At 44.0% G+C, this 20,915-nt stretch overlaps 2 protein-coding genes across 2 annotated transcripts in view; one reads left to right on the forward strand and one right to left on the reverse strand.

Annotated features, from left to right (window-relative positions):
* Window positions 1–5,027, forward strand: part of PWWP2A (PWWP domain containing 2A) — a 31,604-nt gene extending 26,577 nt beyond the window's left edge. The window contains exon 3 of the mRNA XM_017822945.1: window positions 5,001–5,027. The gene's annotated coding sequence lies outside the window, so the exon portion shown is untranslated. The remainder of the gene's footprint in view (window positions 1–5,000) is intronic.
* Window positions 5,028–7,038: 2,011 nt separating this feature from the next.
* TTC1 (tetratricopeptide repeat domain 1) overlaps window positions 7,039–20,915 on the reverse strand; it is a 26,656-nt gene continuing 12,779 nt past the window's right edge. Inside the window, exons 4-7 of the mRNA XM_017822860.1 lie at window positions 20,566–20,602; window positions 18,671–18,819; window positions 15,034–15,088; window positions 7,039–8,233 (exon numbers count right to left, since the gene is read on the reverse strand). Coding sequence (XP_017678349.1) covers window positions 8,100–8,233; window positions 15,034–15,088; window positions 18,671–18,819; window positions 20,566–20,602 — 375 coding nt within the window. The 3' untranslated portion in view covers window positions 7,039–8,099. The remainder of the gene's footprint in view (window positions 8,234–15,033; window positions 15,089–18,670; window positions 18,820–20,565; window positions 20,603–20,915) is intronic.

Below are 20,915 nucleotides of genomic sequence, written 5' to 3' on the forward strand. Positions count from 1 at the left end.
ATTAAATGATGATTAAACTGAGGTTGCTGGTCCATGCTGAAAGTCCATCATGTGGACAAGTCTCCTTTGACCACAGTGGCTAAAAGATTCCAAGTCATGCTCAGCCAATTGGAAGATTCCCACAAGCAATAGAAAAAATTGTACTTAGCAAGAAAAGATGATTGTATGTGGTAAAGACAGATCCAAAGAAGCCCTGCTGGCTCTGTTCCATGGCTGTGACCAAGGTGCACCCCAGGTCACGTCCCAGGTGGAGGAGGAGGGGGATGCCATGAGAAGGGGTTCCTGCCCTGGCACACGCGGTCCTTGGGCTGATTTTTATGGATTACCCTCAGTTTCAGACAAGTCTGGCCTTCTCAGGTAAGTGTAACAGGGTATTTCTCCATCCAGGGAGGAATTCCCTTGCCCTGAGCTGTGTTTCTCTGCCGTGATGCCCTGGAGCAGGTGGTGCTGGAGCAGGTAATTCCTGTTCCAGAGCTCCATCTTGGCACTGCGGCCAAAGGAGGGACACACCAGCAAGTATTTCTTCAAAATATCTGATAGTGTTGGGTTGATGGTTGGACTTGATGATCCTAAAGGTCTTTTCCAGTCGTAGTGATTCCATGATTCTACTAAATGTCAGACTTTGTAGAATTCCACCCTCCCATTAAATAGAAGGCAGCATTTATACACATTTTTTCCACTTGCATTTTTGTTACTGTAAAGAAAGACAATATAATTTGAGTTGAGCTCCTGGGTTAAACAAAAAATACACTGCTCGAGTAGACTTGCTTTTTAGGCTGTTCTTATTTCAAGGAAGCAATTTCTTTCTGGCACAGCCTGCCAGGAGCTGTGGGTGACACAGAGCACTGACCCTGCTGGGAGGTGTTTTGTTGCAGTGACCTGTTGTCAGTAGTCAGAAGTTTTCCCCCCACATCGAATTAACTTCTGGAGTGAAGTGCTGGTGTAGGAGGACAGTGCCTGTAGGGACTTGGCTTGGCTCTGGGCCTCTGGGATGCATTTGAAACCCACTGGTGCCTCCTGTCACTGTGAAAAACACCCACATCTGGCCATAGCTCGGAGCAGAGCTCCAGCATATGTTTTTCTTTTCCTTCACAGGGTTGTTTCTTATTCTGTCGGGATTACAGAAACTCCCATCCCTTTTCTCTCATTATTCATTCATCCTTGCAGCAGTTCCTCTTGAATTGGTGATCCTCATTAGGCTGTGGTGGAGGGGAAATCCTGCTGCAGTGTAATTGCTCACTAATGGCTTTTCCTTTGTGACTGGTGTTGGCAGCAGCGCTATGGAGGCTGCTGGGTTTGCTGGGGAGCCCAGGAGAGGTTGGCCAGGCAGATTTCAGAGCTCTGCAATTACTCCCTGGATTAATCTTCACTCCAGTGGTTCAGTGGCAAAAGGATAAAGGTGACCCAGCCTTCAGTGGTGAAGCCAAGCCCACACAATGCCCCGCTAATGGTGTTCACTGCTGCCCCGGAGCATCAAAAGGGTGACACTTAATGAGGGCAAAAGTGCCTGGAGCAGCTCTGGCGTGGGAGGTTTGGAGAGATTCCCAGCTGAAGTGTGAGGGATGGGTATGGAGAGTTTAGATCTTTTGAGGGGAGACCAACAGGCCCATTTCTGAAGGAAATTGTGGGTCAGTGACAGAGATGTGAATTCAGGCACTGTCACACTTGTTATTTTGAGGCATTATGTGTGAGGCTGCTGGGCCTGAGGCCTCAGCTGTGGTTGAGGGAATCACAGAAGGGACTCGCCCATTCCCTCTGTGCTCCCTGGGATCATCTCCTGCCTCAGGTGTCCTCCAAGACTGCCGAAAGTGTCAGGGGCTGCTGAGATGTGCATGGAGAGGCCCTTCTCCTGCTTTAGCACTTTATGGAAAGCTGGGAATGCCCCTGCCTGGGATGATTCTTCGATGTGTGAGCTGTGGTTGAGCCCTGTGAGGAGCACCCGTGTGCTCAGAGACCCAGAGGGTTTTGGGAAGAGCTCGTCCCTCTGCTCCAAGAGAAGCAGTGCCAGGGCCAAGCACAGGGAGGAGCCAGGGCAGAAACAAACCCTGTGCATGTGGCCTTGGCATCAACCACCACTCGCTGCCATAATTTCTTTTCTCTTCCTCACTTGTCCTTGCTCAGGTTGTTGCAGTGGATTTGTCGTTCTCCCTGTTGGTGCCGGGAACGCGGAGGCCACATGTTCTGCAGGGAGTGCAGGGTGGCAGTAGGAAAAGGATCTTGTTGTTTGCTCGTTCATACAGTGGGGTTTATTCATATTCTGTACCTGGTTTTCATGGTTCTGCTTCTCTTCTGTGCTCTTTGTTCTTCCTCCCTTGTTGGGTTTGGAGCACAAGCCATGGGTGCTCCATGTGGGGCAGATTGGACACCCCTGCAGATGTTTTTGTCTTGTACTGAATTTGGAGTAAATATTCCATGCCCCAGGAGGGGTAGTTCTAATTTTGAAATCCAGATTTTCAGCTGAGCTTAGGGAATGGAATTTGCAACTGTGGTTGTCTTGGTCATTAAATATTAAAGTGAGGCTGTGCCTGCTGGAGGGCTCAGCCAAACACTGAAGACTCTGAGCTGTCAGAGGAAGGGGCTGGGGGCTCCAGTGTGTACAGGGATGATACTGGACCACGCTAAGGATAAGATCCCAGAAATACTAGTACTGCTCAGATTGATGTGGATAAGCCTTCTGTGATACACTCACTTTGCTCTGTTTGCCTTTAAAAAGACAATACTAGAGATGGGCTGTGAGAGTAGGACTGGGGTGGCCAGACCTCACCCACCTCTGCATTAACACTGCAAAATCAAATCAGGAGCCATCCTGCATCTTGGCTTAGAAAACCTGCTGCTGGCTGCAGGTTCCATGGCCCCAGCTGCATTCCAGCTTGGAGCAGGGACATGTGCTTTGGGCCACAGCAAGAACTGTCATTTCAAGCACAGGTCAGGGCTGAAGCCATAAGCAGTAAATCTGTGAGCTTCTAGCCTCCTCCTTTCCCAAAGTTCCCAAATACTGCAATGCTTCCTTCCTCAGACAGAGAACAGCCCCACGATGGAGGGTCACAGCCAAACGAGCTCATGGAAATATGACAAATGCAATTAGGTGAGCTGAGCTCCCAGCCCCCCCACCTCTCCAGGGACCTGCTGCATGGCTGGGCACTTGCCAGCAGCACTCAGGAATACATTTAGGAAGCTATTCCAGCAGCCACTGCTCAGACTAGATAACAACACTTCCCCCCTCTTCCTGACCTCGCTCTTCCCTGATGTGTCTGCCGGGAGGGTGTTGTCTAGGAGCACCAACCACCTGGCTCTGCCAGGGACAGGCTGCAGTTCACACACCAGAGGTAGAAACAGAAAATCCTGTGGCCAGTGTGTGCTTATCCCAGAGGAATAGGCACAGCTCACGCCTAGATCCTGCCAGGCTCCTGTGCTGTGACTGGGGGCGAGGTGGGGGGTGAGGTCCCTGGGCAGCTGTGGGGACTCCACTTGTGCTCCCAGAGACCAGCACCCACTCAATCACTGCCTGGAGCAAATGGATGCCAGGCAGGCAGTCGTGGGAGCCAGGACCAGAGCACTGCTCCCAGCCAGGCTGGGAAAGGCAAATCCATTTCTGCTGTGTCTGCTCAGGGAATGCTGGATTTGTAAATTGTCCTCCAGAACTGGCAGGTGAGAAACACACAGTTCTCGGGACTCCAGGCTGGAGCTGGAGCTGCAGATGGTTTCCACCTGGGAGATTCCTACTGAACATGCAGAATCAGGAAAAAGGTGGTTTATTTTAGTTTTCAGTTGATTTAGGACCTTTAATCTTTGTCAGGGTAGGTGGTGATGACTCTGCCTTAATGCCACAACTCCCAGTGCCTCAGCAGCCAAGGGCTGCCCAGGGCCCCCTGACAGCAGGGACTCCCCAGCAGTTACAGCCTTGCACAGGTTTGAAAGAATGAAGTTGCTGAACAAGAAAATGCTGGGATTCTTCCAAACAGGGAAAGCTTGTGAAAGAGCAACGTACTAATGCTGCACATTAAATGTGCCCTGACGCATCTTTACCCCCTGTTAAAGAGAGGAGGCACTTGGATATAATTGGTTCTTGGCTGCAGCAGAGCTTGGCTGGTACAGTAATCCCTTGGGAATAACACAGCTAATTAAAGCCTAGGAACTGGTGACCAGCAGCTTCTCCTTTCTCCCTGGCTGTGTCTGTGCTAATCAGAGGTAGGGAGATCTCCTGGACATTTTGTGCTGAAATGTGCTAATCAAGGAAGGAAGGATTCAGCTTCAGAGCTTGGTGCTCTGTCAAATCCTAAATATCCCAATGGGATGAGCTGAGGGGGATTTGGATCCTGGTGGGCGGGAGGGGATCAGCAGTATCAGTCCCAGGCCTCTTCCCAAGTGCTGGATTGTGGCCTCCTGCTGCCTCACTTGGGGCTGGTGTTTTGGGAGATGGATTGTAAGATGTGAACTGGAGAGAGGCCTATTTTTTAATTCTTTAAGAGATGTTAAATCCCCCAAATCTTTGGTGAGACTGGAGGAACTGCAGGTGTTCAGCTCCTCTGAGGGCCAGGTCTTGGGACTCTCAGAGAGTCCAGAATTAGCTGTTCTTGGCCAGGTTGAACAGGGCTTGGAGCACCCTGGTCTAGTGGAAGGTGTCCCTGCCCATGGCAGGGCATGGGACTGGATGATCTCAATGTCCCTTCTAACCCAAATCATTCTGGGATTCTGTGAGGTCTAAACCCCAGCCCATCTGCAGCCAAAAGGATTAAGCCAGTCTCTGAGGGTACAAACAGAGGAATAAGAACCTCTGCACAGGGCAGAAGGGAGACAAATCCCAGTGTCAGTTCTGCTGTCAAAAATGGAGGGTCTGAGCCACAAGTATTATGGAAATCCTGGAGAAAATTTTTTATAGGGAGAGACTTAACCCAGCCCTGTCTCTTCAGCTCACGGACAAGACCAACAGGTTTCTTTTCTTCTGTGCAACCACGTTCAGGGGGAAGAGCCTGGGTACTAAAAGGTTTTGTATTTGGCAGGCAAAGGAAGGAGGAACAAAAGCGGGAGCTGAGCACGGACAACTCCAAGTGGAAAAGAGGCACATGCTGCTTACAATGAGGGTGAGTAACTATTGGAACAAATTAGCAAGGGACTTGTTGGTTTAAGAGCGCTTATATTTAAAAGATTACATTTCATAAAACATTTTTTTCCTGTTAGAGGTTATATGTCCAACACGTGCGACTCACGACTCCCTGGCACTGCGCTGGAGTTGTGGCCAGTGGCACCAGGAGGAAGTACCAGTTACCTTACTGGAGGCAGCTGTGAGGACTAGTTTAGACATTAAAAAACCCTTAAAAAGCAAAAGCAAAATACATGCACTTGTTCAGGATTTGGACAATGCAAGAGGACTTTCAGGCAATTAACTGGAATTTTACCTAGGGGAGAACTTGCTGTGGTGGTAGATAACATGTCAGAGGTTTATGGTCCAGCTGGAGAGCGGCACTGAGCAGGGATGACCTGGAGGTTTGAGCCCTCAGTAACCATGTGCCCAATTCCCAGTGAGTCTTTCAAACAATCCAATTAACTACAAACACAAGTGTGGAAGCAAATTAGCTGCAATCCTGCTTCATTGCAAAACTACAGGGACATGTCAGGCAGGGAAGTTGCACTGATTGAGGCTGTGTTTGTATAGCAGGTAGGAATTTCAAAAGTTTTGTTGTGCTTTTATTTTCCAGAAGTTACCCAGCCTCCAGCCAAGAAGGGGTATTTGCAGCCCTCCAGCCCTTTAAAAAAGTGAAGCAGGAACAGGACAGAAGGAACAGAATCTGTCACTGAACTCGTTTGTAAGAGAAGCAGGAGGTTGCTAAAAGCCAGCTTGTAACTTGGCACAGCAGCCACACAGGGGTGAGTAACAGCTGCACACACAGTGTGGGTAAAGATAGAAATTCATTGGTCGTAACGAGATATAAAAAATTTGAAGCATCCAGAGTAGTTCCAAAGTGGTTCCATTTTTGTTTGTTCCAAAAGTGTGTAGAGATGTTGTAGGGGATGAAACCCAGGGCCCAGACTTGCCCTGCTCAGTCAGTGATGCAGGACTGGGGCTAGTACCTGGCAAAGCCCAGCTGACCTCTCTGCCCCCCTCCAGCCCTGTGGGCTGCTGGGCTCCAGGGACAGACTGAGCTGCTTCCAGGGCCAGCTGCTTTCCCACTGTGGGGAAAGCAGGAACAGACCCCCCTGCCCAGCCTTGCTGCACCAGGAGCTCGGGGGAAGCTCATTCACACATCTCTGAGTGCCTCAGTCTGGGCACAAGCCAAGCTTAGGACTTTCAGCCCAGCCCAGCTCTGCCCAGGGCTCCCCTGCAGCAGCTTGGACACCTTTGCTCTGCGGTGTTCCAGGTTTTAGGGAAGATTATTAACATTTATACTGATCCCACGCCTCTAAGCCTTTCCTGAAGCTGAAGAGCTCAGCTCAGGTTCCACAGCAGTGGTTCCACAGCTGATCAGCCCCCCAGTCCTGCACAGGCCTGGGCCAGGTCAGCCTCTGCCTGGCAACCCCTTCTCCAGCAGCTCTGAGGGGCAAAATCTTTCTATACATCCTCCCATCCACACACCAAACCATTTGCCCCAACTTCACCACTGCAGGAAATTCAGCCTTGCACAGAAACTTTACTCCAGTAAAGTCTCAGTCTCAGTTGCAGCACAGGGAAATCCCAGAGGCTGGTGGCTGTTATTTACTTAAGTGACATTTTAATTATGCAGAAGATGTTGGAGGATGCACAGGCTGCAAATTAGGGCTTCTCTCCTCTTCTGACAATGATATTTTAATTCCCATAGACTTAATACTCACTGCAGACTTGAGACGGTTCACAAGCAGGTACTGAACTAAAAATGCAGCAGGACAGAGTTAAATGATGAAAAAAACCCTCCAGAGCTGCAGAGACAAAAATGAAAATAAAGCACCAAACCCACTGTGGCTGGAAAGGCTTTTCCTTTCAGGCTTGTTAGTGAAGGGCTGGAGCTCCTTAATTTCAGACACATACAGAGACTTCCTGAAATGAATTCAAGATGACACCCAATAGCCAAGACAGCCACTGCTAATTATTTAATTACATCATGTATTGAAACCTGCATGGAGACAACTGAAGAATCTGTCTCCAATGTAAACACTTCAGCATTGATAAAAACCAGAAAGCAGGAATTACAAAAGGCACCTTCTCCAAAATCTGAATGAATCACCTCAGCAGAACCCATTTATATATCACAGACTGGTTTGGGTTGGGAGGGACCTCAAAGGGGACCTCGTTCTATAAATATTTCAAACTCTTCAAGGTCCAGGATACTGTAAAGACCTTTTGCAATCAGCTCATGTTTGCCACTGGATATCTGCAACATGAATGAATCTCACACAAGCAAATTTAATTTGATGGTACCATGACAGTGTGTAGGTGTAAAGAGGCACAAAATTTCATTGTTGCCTTCAGAAAAATTAATAACAAGTACACAAACTGTGCTGTGAGGGTGGCCTCAGGTTAAATTACTAATATTGCTCTAAGCAAGGCCAAAAAATCAAATGCTTCCAATTATTATTGTCTTGCAAGTGTGTTATTTGTGGGTGGCTGGAAGCACTTATAACAACAAAACCACCCTGAGAAGGACTCAAACAAGGCAAGAACCTCACAAACCAAACAACCACCAAGCCTTTATTACAAAGAACCAGGATTCCAGAGCTTGTGTCCATGGTGCTGCCAGTCACAACCACCTGCTGAGTGGATTCCCTAATTCCCAGGACACCACAAGCCTTTGTTCCTGGCCTCAGGTGGGTGAGTGTTTGGATTCACCTGAACTGCTTCCTAGAATTTTGTTGCCAGCACTGAGTGGGCTAAAACAAGGAACCTCCCTTTTGGATGAGCCAAACACCACATGGGAAGGGAAAAAATACTTTAAAAAATAATAAATCACACACTGGACACAGTTATCACTACGAGAAGTCAAATGACTTGCTTTACATCCACACTGCAAATAATTTCACAAGCAGGAAAATGAATATACTGAGTCTCATCCCCTGGGGAGGGTGAAGGGTGTTTGGGATCCTGTCGCTGGGACGTGCAAGAACACAGGCAGAGCCAGACTGAATCCATGTTATCTGTTGTTGTTTGGGTTTTGAACAAAATTGATGGAGTATGAGCCAGTTGATGAATCCTGTTTTATCTGGAAGTTTTCTGTTGACAGGCCAAAGGGGCGGAGAACTAAATTCCCAAGATCCTTCAGTTTGCCTGCAATGAAAATCCAAGAGAACACGGTGAGAACTGAGCAAAAAGAAAACTCCCATTGAATTATGCCCAACTACAGTCCAGCTCTACTGATTTACCCATTAATTTCAGGTAATGCTGTGGAAATTTCTGCATTTTGGTAATATTTAGGCTCTTAGCAGGAATTAGAAATCATTGTTAAATATTCACAGGGTATGACAGTTAATAAAATCTAAAGACTTCTGTCAATATATATGTATCATACAGGCTTTCTCACTCTAGAAAATTAATCTTGCTACACCTATAAGAGGAGAAGAACAACAAAAGGACATATTTTAAAAAAAATCATATATAGAAATGATAGAATAGATGAAATGAAAAAAGAAGCAGAGGTAACAACTTCACTGTTGGCTGAACACAGGGTGACTGAGCCCCTGGCATGACAAGACAAAGGAAGAAGATGGTCAGTTTTCCAAGAAAAACGTTATTTTCCACCTGGCTTCACTGATGAACTGTAGACTGATTTCCCAAAGAACAAACAAGAGAAGTCTGGACAAGTTGAAGCCTAACCTGAGTTTGCATCCCCAGACTACACATCACCTCCTCAAAGCCTTCCACCTGCACTGATCCCTCAGGGCAGTGAATGGATTTTGTTTTGCTGGGAGTTGAATGTGACAACAGCAATAGCTGACACAGAAAATCCACCTGAGCAGCTGCAGCAGCCACAGTCCTGTAAGAAAACATGCAAATGCCACACCTATTGCTACCTGAGGTGCTTCCAGTCATGGGAAACACCTGTCACTGTGGTCACCTCACCTGGGTTCTGTTTGGTGCTAGGCCAGACTGGAGCAGTAGAATCATGGAATAGTTTGGGTTGAAAGGGATCTTAAAGTTCATCTCGTTCCAGTCCCCCTGCCATGGGCAGGGACACCTTCCACTATCCCAGGTTGCTCCAAGCCCCACTCAACCTGGCCTTGGACACTTCCAGGGATGGGGCAGCCACAGCTTCTCTGGGTAACCTATGCCAGGGCCTCACCACCCTCACAGCCAAGAATTTCTTCCCAATATCTAATCTAAACCTACTCTCTGTCAGTTTGAAGCCATTCCCTCTTGTCCTGTCACTACAGTTTCTGATGAACAGTCCCTCTCCAGCTTCCTTGTAGCCCCTTCAGATACTGGAAGGGGCTCTGAGGTCTCCACACAACCTTCTCTTCTCTGGGCCGAACAGCCCCAACTCTCAGCCTGTCTCCAGGGGGGAGGTGCTCTATCCCCTTACCAACTTCGTGGCCTCCTCTGAACTTCACAGCAGGGAGAAAGAAGTACAGAAACATGAGCAGGAAAGCCCCGTGTCAGGTCTTTACAGAAAGATCAAGATGTGTGCTTTGCCTGTGACTGTGCTCAAAACAGAACATATCCAAGTCTCAAAAAAAACCAACCTTACCCCTGACCCTACCAAAGCAGCTGAGTGGTGAGACACAATTTTTCTTCAGTTTGACTGTTTTTTAATGTGAGGATTAACAGGAGGTGGTTCAGGGATCTGGCCAAAGTCACTCCAGAGAGCAGCTCAGGTAGGATTAACTTCTTTGTACTGGTGGTGGGTTTTTTTTAAGATACACCCTGTTTAAGGTAAGTTAACTATTAACCTCATACCTTTATGCTGCACTCTAAAAGCATTTTGGTTATAAAACCATGAAGTTGTTTGGTAGCATCTCTGTGAGTGACAGGAATAGTTGCTATTGTACTTCTGGGCAAACATTTGGTCATTGCTGAGCTTCAGGTTTGGGGTGAGACGTGTCTTTGTGTGGTGGGAGAAGCCTGGCAGAGTCTGGCATGGCTGGAGTCCCCCAGGCCCTGCAGCTGGTTTGCCTGTGTCAGGAAACTGTGAAAGGTCTTTTCTAATTGCAGGGAGCACGATGCTCTTTTCCAGGCACTCCAGAGCCAATAAACACATCCCAGATGCCTCGGGATCCTGCAGCTGGGGCAGCTCTCTGGGAGAACCGAGACCATATGATAGATTTAGTACTTTATTCTTCATCTCACTGCGACTGAATAATTCAAACAACACAGTCACAGGTCACCTTCCTGTTCTATCACTTCATTCCACAGACAGCAATGGCTCTGGGGCAGCCACACTGAATATAAATTGTTAATGAGGCAGAAGAAAGCCTTGGCTTTTCCGGGAACTCCAGCCCAGAGCTGCTCCTGGCACACATAAACCCATCATTGTAGAGAAGCAGTGTTTCCTCCTCCCCCACCTCCTTTCATCCCTAAATTAGGATCTGTAGTTAAGAAAAGCTCTCTTAGCACAGAGCCTGTGCTTGGAGGAAGGAAAAGGCACGTGGGGCTGGAACTCAGCTGCAGAGAGTCCCCAGCCATCACACACTCCTTGTCCCCAGGCAGGGTCACACTCTCCTCTCTGAGACCTTATTTTCATAGATTTTGTTCTTTTTGTTTTAGAGAGACCATGTCTACTTTTCATCTGCAACTCCAGCACATTAAGTTTCTTCAACAAAGCAATATTCAGGGGTTAAAGAGAAAACTCATTGGTAAAAATCAATTTAGGCCTCAGAAGTCTGTGATTCATCACTCACCTAAACTGCAATTCAACACCCCATTGAAAAAGGCAAATGTAGGAAAAGATTCCTCACAATTAACAGCCAAAATTAATTGCTATTCAGTCTTTCTGGCAATAATTCTAGTGTATTTGCTGGTATTAATGTGGTGTTTGGAAGTTGAAAAGCTACATATTGTTTGTGTTAAGATTCTTTTTTGGATAAAAGATTTCCTGATGAGGTCTCCTCTCTGTGTAACTTTCTGTATTACCAACATTTTTTAAGCAATAAAAACAGCAAGGGCAAATCTTTCTCCTTTCCCCAAAATGCTGAGGACTGAACTGTAGGAAGCTGTATATTAGCTCTGGTTTAACTATTTAAAGTGATCTTCCTATATGCACTATTGGGATTTAGCAGCTTAGTTGCAAATACAACATAACCTTCAGTATCCAAAAAACCCCCAGAAAAAATAATTCTCTAGGTATGAAGCCTTATAAATATTTTTGCTGATCTCAGGTAGCTGGAAAAGCTCTTTTTGTCAGGAAGGCCCAGTGATGTGGTCTGAGAGCCTTCCCAGCCATACACTGATAATCCAGTACAGTTCCCTATTTTCTGCAAGGCACTCATTTATCCAGTTTTTAATTTGATTTGATGAACTCTGTGTGTGTAAGATGGGCTACACACATTGGCAAATTCAATCCCAGGTTTTTGTATCCAATATCTTTGGTTACCCTGTAGCTGTATTGTTGTCACACCCCCCAAGCTCTTCTAACTATCCAAACTTCCCCTCTCCTCACACTCTCTCCTCAAAGGAGTGGTCCTAGTTATCACAATAATTATAGTGTCTCTAAACAAGACTTGCTTGTTGCACAAGAGCTGGAAATCTTTGGCTTTGAGGTCAGAAGAGAAATACAAAAGAAGAGAGAAAATGGTCACTGTGTGTTCACATCCTTGGACAGACTCTGAGGCAGAGGATACTCATTCTATGAAAGCACAAAGGGAAAGATCCAAATGGATTTCAAAGCTACTTCCCAAATGTGCTCTAAGGTAAGCTTTCTTTGATGTGGAACTCAGAGGTCACTTCAGCCTGAGCAAACTTCAGTGACAAAAGAATTGACCTGCAAAGGCTGAATGGAAAACATGAAAATAACTTACAAATACAAACGTCAGCTTCGGAAAAGTAAGATCCTTGCAGAACACACAGCTCAAATGGACTTGGTTTGGCCACAAAATAGGATTTTTCTAGTGACATTGACTTCATCAGTCACATGCAGCACCACTTGCACAAAAGAATTCCTCCTTAGGTAGTCAGGAAGGAAAAATTTAGCCAAGAATGTGTACTCTGACTTATTTACACAAAATCACTTCAGAAGTGGTTTCAGCTTCTGACAAACTATGTGGTAATGAGCTGTAGCACTGGAAAACAGGAAACACACTTGGGGAGGGAGGAAGATGCACCCTATTTATTTTGGTTTGTTTATATACAGCTCCAGTTTTCAGGACAGTGGGAGTTAGTTGGGTACCTCTGGATTTGTTTTAGTGAAAGAATAAAAGCTTAGCATTTATTTGGCTGATTCATTGACTAAGACAAGGACCAACTCAATATCCAAACTTCAAAGGAGCCAAAGCATGAACTGGGACATTCTTTCTAAAGATTTTGTTGGTAAGTTCAATTTAGTATCAGTGCTCTTGGAGCAGGCCTAGCCTGGAACTATTAGGATGCATCTGACTTGGTCTCCTGGAACCAAAATATCTGGAGTACAACCCAGATACCTGAGCTGACCCTGTGAGAAGTCAAGAAGGCACCTGGCACTGCTGAACCCTCAGTCAGAGCATCCCCTGACAGATTGCCACAAGCCATTGTCTATCCTGACACAGAACTGCCTTGGGAAGCAGCATTAACAAAGGTCTGGAAAAAGACAAGCGGAAACAGCTCAGAACAAATACACTGTACAACAAAAACAGTCCAAAGGAATCTCATAACCACCACACGATATCAAGTCTGTTGTCTTCCAGAATTCCCATCTAACCCTCCTTCTTCATTGTAAGGGTTTTTCCCTGACCTCAGACAGAATAGGAGCAGTTTGTAAACCTCAGGAAGTATTTAATTCCCAGGCCCCCACGGGTAGCTCCATAACCTCACCACTGTCTCTCCTACCAACAAGATATAGGGAATCTTACAACACTTAAGAAAATGAGCTGCCCATATTCCTGACTTAATTTCAAGTGTTCTATTCAGAGAATAAATTATAGAAACCCCCTCAGTTTGTATTACATTGGGGACCACAAGCAGTGCTAAGAGTATAATATCACCTGCCTCACTGACACCATCTAATTTAACAACACGTGACAATTTAGATGAATCCTGTCACACACAAAGGTTGTGGATGAACACAAGGTTATATGTTGTACTGTCCACTCTTAGTCTGGTTCTCCTGGCTGTTTGTAACTCCTTGTATGTTTGTAACATCATTGAGAAGGAATTTATTTCTTAAGAACCCAATTAAAATTTTTGAACTGGTTGCCAAACGACCAGTTCATTTCTGCAATGCTAACTGCCACTTTTAAAGTTTTACCCCTTCTAAAAAAGATCACATATAGTCTGAAATCTAGGCAAAAAAATAGCAGTATAGAACCAGGTTTGAATTTATTGTTTCATCCTTTGTGATTGGTGAGGCCCTTTAGAGTTCAAAAAAGATCAGGAATTTTCATATTATTTTGTGCTGAGACCCATCCCATCTCCTACAAATGGGCCTGATCCTTCTGGAGATTTTCTGCATTTCTCATTTATTTATAGCACTATCAACCTTCTTTATTTATGGCTTGTTCTAAGTACAATAGTGGAAACAGAATCTGATCCTTAAAGCCTTAGAAAGCCTCACTGACACTTTGCCAGGTCAGAGCAGGTACAAAGCAAGAGCAAATCAGTGTCTGCAGATCAAGAAAAGAAATTACAGAAAAATATCAGCTTCAGCACAACCCCTTGAAACAGTCTCTTCTTCCTAAATATATTAAGAATCAGTGTCAGAGTTAGACAGGCTGAGTTTATTTAACCTGATTCTCTGCAGAACAGCAAAACCCTGCCTTCCCCTTCCCATCACAAACCCTCCAAGCCTACTCATCTTGAAACAGCATTTCATCTCCTGCCTGTCACACCCAGAACGAGCAGAGAGCTCCTGGGAGCTGTTTCTGAAGCAGGGCAGGTACAGTCTCTCTTACACTGTCACTGGTCTTTGCTCTTTTGTGTGGCTTTTCTAAACAGTGCAAATGAAAAATCTATATTAAAAAAACCCCTCACTTGAAAAAGCACAAGGATGTCTGAACCTGTAAGAATTAACTAACCCTGTTAATGAGGAGACAACGTTGACAGCAGCCTTTTTTTGGCATGAGGTTCCCTTCAAAAGTGTTAGTTTAACCATATAATTGTTTTATTTATTAATTTATTTATTTATTTCATTTATACTTAATGTTACACAGGAAAACCAACCTTGCTTGGGCACTCTAAGTATTTATCCTTTTCAAATACATCAACCCAGTTAAGATGTTATCCAAGCAATACCACACAACATGGTGAGGGGGGCACAGACATTCAGATGAGTTGCATTAATTAAATTATCTTTTCTACAAACAAGTCCTTTGTTGTAGAACTGTAAAGAATCAAGACACAATGAACTGTGCCATTAGGAAATGTAATCACACAAGGCCTGGGTAGGTCTAATTCAGTCTCCAAACAAACAGTAATGAAATACTGTATAAAACAAGGTAAACATGAAGACTTGGAGGTCTGTAGGTTGGAAGTGCCACAGAAAGAATCAAATTTATTTCTTCAGACACAAGATCAAACACCCTCAGTTATTACAGCTGGGTGACTTCTTTAACATAAAGGTTTGGTGAAAGCCCTGGTTTATCCCTTCCACGGGAATGTTTGCTTTGAAGGTTTATTGCAGGGAAAGGGCAGAGCAGTTGGTCTGTTTCAAACCATTTTCCCCAGCTTTTACATACTTCAATATGAAATCGTTTTAGAAGGTCTTAAGTATCCTTTCTTTAAATGTAATTTTCTTTCTGGGAGAATTATTTTGGCCAGCACTTACTGTAGGTGACACCAAGAAACAGAGAACTACAAAGAAATCAGGAGTTTTGTTTAACGCAACTATTTCCTTTAAGATTTACCTTCTTAAATTTTACACAAGAGATTCTATTCATGCTTTTTTATCTTTTTTTTCCAGTAGTCTATGAAGGTTATTATGGAAGTTATATTTACATGCTACTTACCCAACATTTCTTTCTTTAGTTTTTCATTCCTTTCTTCAATTTGTCTCGGTAATCGCTGTGGAGAGAGAGAAAAACTGGAATCAGACCCATGCTTTCAATAATGCTGTAGGGTAAGATGATGGGATTTTTATACACATATCCAGGATACATTTCTCACTCCAGAAATGTATTTGTATGTGCTTATGGACACCTGTTTGTCTGGTGCCTGTGATACTTATCTCAAAGTACAGCTTCTGGTAAAGCAGTTTATCTGTCCTGCCAATCCCTCAAAAACTGTGTGGAAGCTAAAAATTCACATAACATTTACACACCTGTTAAAAACAAAACCTAAATATCGACTCCATATAATTAAACCTTCAGGAAAGCAGCAATAGGGATTATTTGACCACGAAACATGATCAATTCAAACTGGTTAGTTTGGCATTGAAGGTTCAAAAGTAACTGAAGTAGTGACACCAGGGTTTAAATCAGAAAACCAGTCCTGCACTCCTGAAATATAAACAGAGCTGAAATACCAGAGCAGGTACCAAATCAGGAGTCAAAGCAAAGAACTACTGTGTATTTATTATTTTAAATCTGTCATTTAACAAGGTCATGACACTCCCTAAAGCAGGATATGAAATCATTTCTAGGTACAGAAAGGAGGAAGATTTGCTGTAACAGTGAGTGGGGCAAATTTGCAGATTCTCTTGCTGCATCATTTTCATTGCCAGCGAGGGGGAAAAACTGCTGTGATATTTCTGCAAAGCAGAGGCACTTTTACCTTCCAATAAAGCAAAGCTCCTACATGTCAGATACATTAACCACATATGTGGTGTCAACATTACAGCTGAAATTGGTTTATGGTGAAATTTAGAGATTTATGATGAATACTTGAAGAAGTTCCCTAATGATTTTTCAAGAGAGAAGTTTTAAGCTTCAGCCTCGATAGATTCATTCTCCCCTGAAACTTGACAAAGAGCAGGACCAACTCGGGGCAGAACATCCTAAATCCCACTGCAGTGTAAATTGAGGGCATTTTGTACAAAGTGTTCTGCACCACATGTGAGCCCTGCCTGGAAAAATGAGGTCAAGGAGCAGAAGGTACGTGTATCAGTCAACCTCTGCACTTCCAGCCACGAAAATTAAGAATAAATCACTGATTATTCTAAAATATTCCTGGAAGATGGCCAGGAGGAACAGCAGCACTTATGATTCACTGGGGACTGAGCAAGGGCTCTTTTGTGAGATTATTAAGAGGCACAGTCTCTGAGAGAAAATGATGGTTTTGCTTGAGGTATAAAGGGCAGTGTCTGTACTTTCAGGGGGTTCCAACCAGCCTAAACAGATCCAGCCATTCCCGAGGGTCAGACTGAGAATCACAGAGTATCCTGAGCTGGAAGGGATCCACAGGGATCAAGTCCAGCTCCTGGCCTGGCACAGGACACCCCAGCAATCCCACCAGGAGTCTGAGAGCGTTGTCCAAACACTCCTTGAGCTCTGGCAGCCTTGGGGCCGTGCCCACTGCCCTGGGGAGCCTGTCCAGCCTTGAGCTGGTCCCACCCTGGCACAAGGGAAGCCCCTGCACAGCCCTGCAGGCAGCAAAGGTTTGCAGGTCAGCTCAGCTGCTCTGTGGAATCACACCCTTACCCATAACAGGAGTTACACAGTTAAGCAGCACATTTTTCCACCATCAGTGCAACTGATCCAGTCCCAAAGGAAATCATTTCAGGCAAGATTTCTTGCCTAATATGCCATAAAGGCCGTTTCTAATCTGTCACTTACAACACCACAGTATGGGGAAAGGGTGAGGGAGAATCACTACTAATGATTTATTTTCCCAACTGGAGAGTTAAAACAATTAAGCCTTTCAAAAATATTTTTGTAACAACACATTCAAAGGGGTTTTAGAGTCAAATTTGCAGGTGATGCAAATAATTTTTTTCTTTCTGGGGTAGAATCCATTGCAGGTTCACTGATGTGAAGCTGAACTAAAATAATGGTGCCCTTTGAAAATTTAACCAGCTATAAATAAAGTATTGGCACAGATTTGGGTGCCCAACTAAGAATTACATTTTCAAATTGCAGCCATTTATCTTTACTGGTTTTTTTCTTTTTTTACATTTACATAAGTAAGGAATAGTTTGCTTGTTGTTTTCCCTGCTCAGCTCTTCCCAGGTTCTCTGGTGTCCACAAACCATTCCCCTGCCATGCCTTGCAGCTCCCACTTGGATAAAAAGTGGCAACCCCTGCATTTTTCAGAGTGGCTGCCTTTCATCAGCACATGTTCCTTCAAAACCACACCTGTCTGGCTGCACCTCTACCACATCTGTCCTTTCAACAGAGCCTCCATAACCTCTTTCCAAAAGCAAGAGCAGCAACCTCTAAGAGGAGTTTGCAGAAAACAGACTTCCCTTCTTGCTACCTTTGTGAAAAGCCTCTCTGAACTTGTCAAATCCAGAGCTACTTCCACACTGAGCATTAACACACTAAATATCACCAGAAAAATCACTTCCTGCTGTGCTTTGCACAAAGAGTTACTTAAAGCTCAAATCAGCAGGTTGTGGCAGTGACTTCAAATCCCCACTGAGGAGGGATTATTTACATGTTAGGCTGGGCTTTCAGGAAGTGCTAGGGGTTGATCTTTTTTCATCCAAGCTGACACATCCTAAAAGCCAAGGAAGCTTTTAAAGCACTTCCTTACATGTACAAAGATATGGCCAAGATTTTGCAAGAAATGTTTCATTCTGAAGTATTTGTAATTTGATTGAAAGTGGTGAAAGTGGACACTGGAACACAGGACTGAGCTGAAGAATTACTAAGCTGCAGATTTTTTTTATATTAGAAGAAAGTAACTGAATCAGAAGAGGCTGTTTGCTAGTCACAAAGTGCCTTTCCCTGCAGGAAAAGGCTGAGGTTTTGAAGATAAATGGCAGACTTCAGTCACCATTAGTAAAATAACTCAAACTGCCCAATCCACACAGAAGGCACAGCAGAGAACAAGAAGGGAGAACAGCTAAATCGAGAAACAAAATATCAACATTTTAAAGTAGGTACAAACATACAGACTGAGGGAATCCTGTCTTTTTTCCATTCTCAAAATTATATAATCAAATCATAAAAAAAAAGTTAGTTATGCAAATTAACCAGTCAGAAAAATAATTCTCCTGAAAGACAGACACTCAGTTATGAACCAGCCAGTAAGAGCTGCATTACAGGGCACTTCTACTCTGACCTCCAAATTGCAGATCTGTATTGAAATGGTGGCACTAATATGCAGCAGGTTCAGGCAACCTCTTCTAGCACCTGCAGAAATACAATTAACAGCCTTGATCAGAGAACTGGAAAGTGTGTGTGTGTGAGCTGTTCAACAGGTCATGAGACGCTCAGAGCTCAGAACACACATTTACTTTCACTCCTTTTACAAAGGTAAAAGGAGGATTCTGCTTTATGGACCAGAGACCTGTCATGGAATTTGTGGCAGATCATTCAATCTTCCTTATGTAAAACCAGGTGAGAAAACCACTACTCGTTAAGACTTGAAAAAACAGTTATACCACTGCATAGGAAGCTGCTTAAACAAACAGCATTGAATATTTAGAATAGGAAAGGAAGTCAAAATTAGATGTAAAGTTAGGCCAAAGTACAAAAGGCTTACCATGCAAGCTTCTCTGGCTTGATGAACTGATGGGTCTTTTTCTAGGATTGCCTTATAATCTTCCAGAGCTTCATCTAGTTTTTCTGTTTTTTCATATAGTTCTGCTCTCCTCAGCAAAGCTCTAATATAGTGAGGGTCTAATTCCACAGCTGGAAAACAAAACCAAAGCACAGTATTTTACTTGAGACATTTCTACACCCCTTAAACGAATTCTTAAGTGTATATTAAATTCTTAAGTTACCTTTATAATGTAACTTAGAATCAAGCAGAGCTTAAAAGCTCAGTCAGAATTCAGAAAGGCAAACAGCTGCCTGGGAAAGTCTCATGCAAATGATCATATTTCACTTAATGTCCATAATCTATCACAGATGGAAGTGATTTATAATGTACAAACATTTAATTTTGCAATACTATATATGCAGAGATTCTAAGTGATGCTTCAGAAAGTTTAAGGACCTGTAAGATGTTTCAGCTTCTGTGTATTTAACAAGTGTATGTTATTTAATCACAGATAAATATACCTGAAGATACACATAGCAGGGAAAATAAGCATTTCCATGCTTATCTCAGTTCAAGTTGAGACAAACTCCAGGAGAATTACTGGTGCTGTTCTGAATTTAGTATCAAACTGTCAAAATTGGGTTGGGAATCCACAAACAGTTATTTTAGCTTTACAAGTCAGCAGAGGGGCATCCTAACTGCATTTAAGCTCTTTCTCTCCTCGTTCCCTTGGCAGCCATGACTGTTTTCAGTAGCAGTTCAGACTGAATGCTAAACTTAACAGGAACCTCCAAATGGTAATTCCTCAAGAACTCCTGAATCCATTCTTCATCACAAAAAAGAGGGCGTATGAAAGATTTTTCATCACAGAAAGAGGGAATATGAAAGGTCTGTCCATTTTGTGATTACTACCCATTAAAATGGTTCTAGGGACAATTAAATCCAGGATTATCTAACTAAACATTCTAGCTTATTTCCTCTGGAAGGACAAAGGCAATGCTACAGTCAGCAAGTGCAGGCTAGTGTGAATTGCTCTGCTGTGCTCCAAGTGTTGCACTGCAGTCTGTAAGTCCCTGGGGAGTGTCAGGCACTGGCAGTTTTAAGTCTCTCTGCTGCAGAGCAGATTGATTCCCCTTCAGCCACTACAAAATTAGAACTGTTTTTCAAACTGCACCACCACCAAAGCAAGTCAAACTCCCCAGTGACAGAGGCCAGCTGGGATTTGGTACCTTCAAGAGTACTTTTAGCATGTACAAACTCATATTTACTGTACAAGCAGTACTGGCATACAGCCACTGGATTAGTTTTCTGATTGGTAATTTGGGCTTTTTTTCCCCAGCTGTCATGGGGAGTTTAACAAATATTCGAGTGTGGGTGAGTGGGTGGGAGCAATAAAGCAAAGCACAGCTGAAATGATTCCACCAGAAGGTGCAGAGAGAAAACTATGCAGGGCAGGAATGGGAGAGCACAAGCCCTTGTGACAAAGCAAAAGCTGTGCAGAAAAGGGACTTGATTATGCTTTTAACTCTGTAAGGCCTCACAGTTCTTTGGAATCTGGGATTAAACCAAGATTTGGCAGAGAATGGCAGGTGGAAGTGGGTTTAAAATAGTAGGTGTAAGGAAACAGTTTCCATAGTAAAAAGACTTTCCTCTTAAAAAGAAGTACAAAGAGCAGCATTATTGGTACAAGACAATTATTCCAGACAAGAAAAATTTGATAGACATTTAAAAAAGAAATAATACAAATCAGGTGTGTTCCATCACAGCTTTCCATTAAATTCTTTAAACACCCTTGTGCCCAAAATTACAGCTCTGCAATAAGGCACTAACTGGCATAATTTATGCAGGAGAGATCTGGCAGAAATGCAGCACACAGAGGAAAAAAAAAGTGGTACCTTTGGTGCAGTCACTCAGAGCAGCTTCTGTCTTGTCCTACAAAGAACACAACACAGTTTTGTTAGATTTAAGTCATATTTCTTCATGATGGTGATGGAGTCCCCATCCCTGGGGGTGTTCAAGGAATGACTGGATGTGGCACTCAGTGCTTTGGGCTGGTTGGCAACTTGGTGATGGGTCACAGGTTGGTCTCAATGATCTTGGAGGTCTTTTCCAACCTCAGTGATTCTCTGATTCTTGGGAAACAGATTATTTACAACTGCAAATAAACAGGTTTGTGTGGCATTCCAAGGAACTGGGATATTTTTGTAATCGGGGATCCTGTTTTCATCTAAACTAAAAGGTCTTA

This window comes from Lepidothrix coronata, unplaced genomic scaffold, assembly GCF_001604755.1.
Source record: "Lepidothrix coronata isolate B3197 unplaced genomic scaffold, Lepidothrix_coronata-1.0 Scaffold100, whole genome shotgun sequence".
Classification (NCBI taxonomy): domain Eukaryota; kingdom Metazoa; phylum Chordata; class Aves; order Passeriformes; family Pipridae; genus Lepidothrix; species Lepidothrix coronata.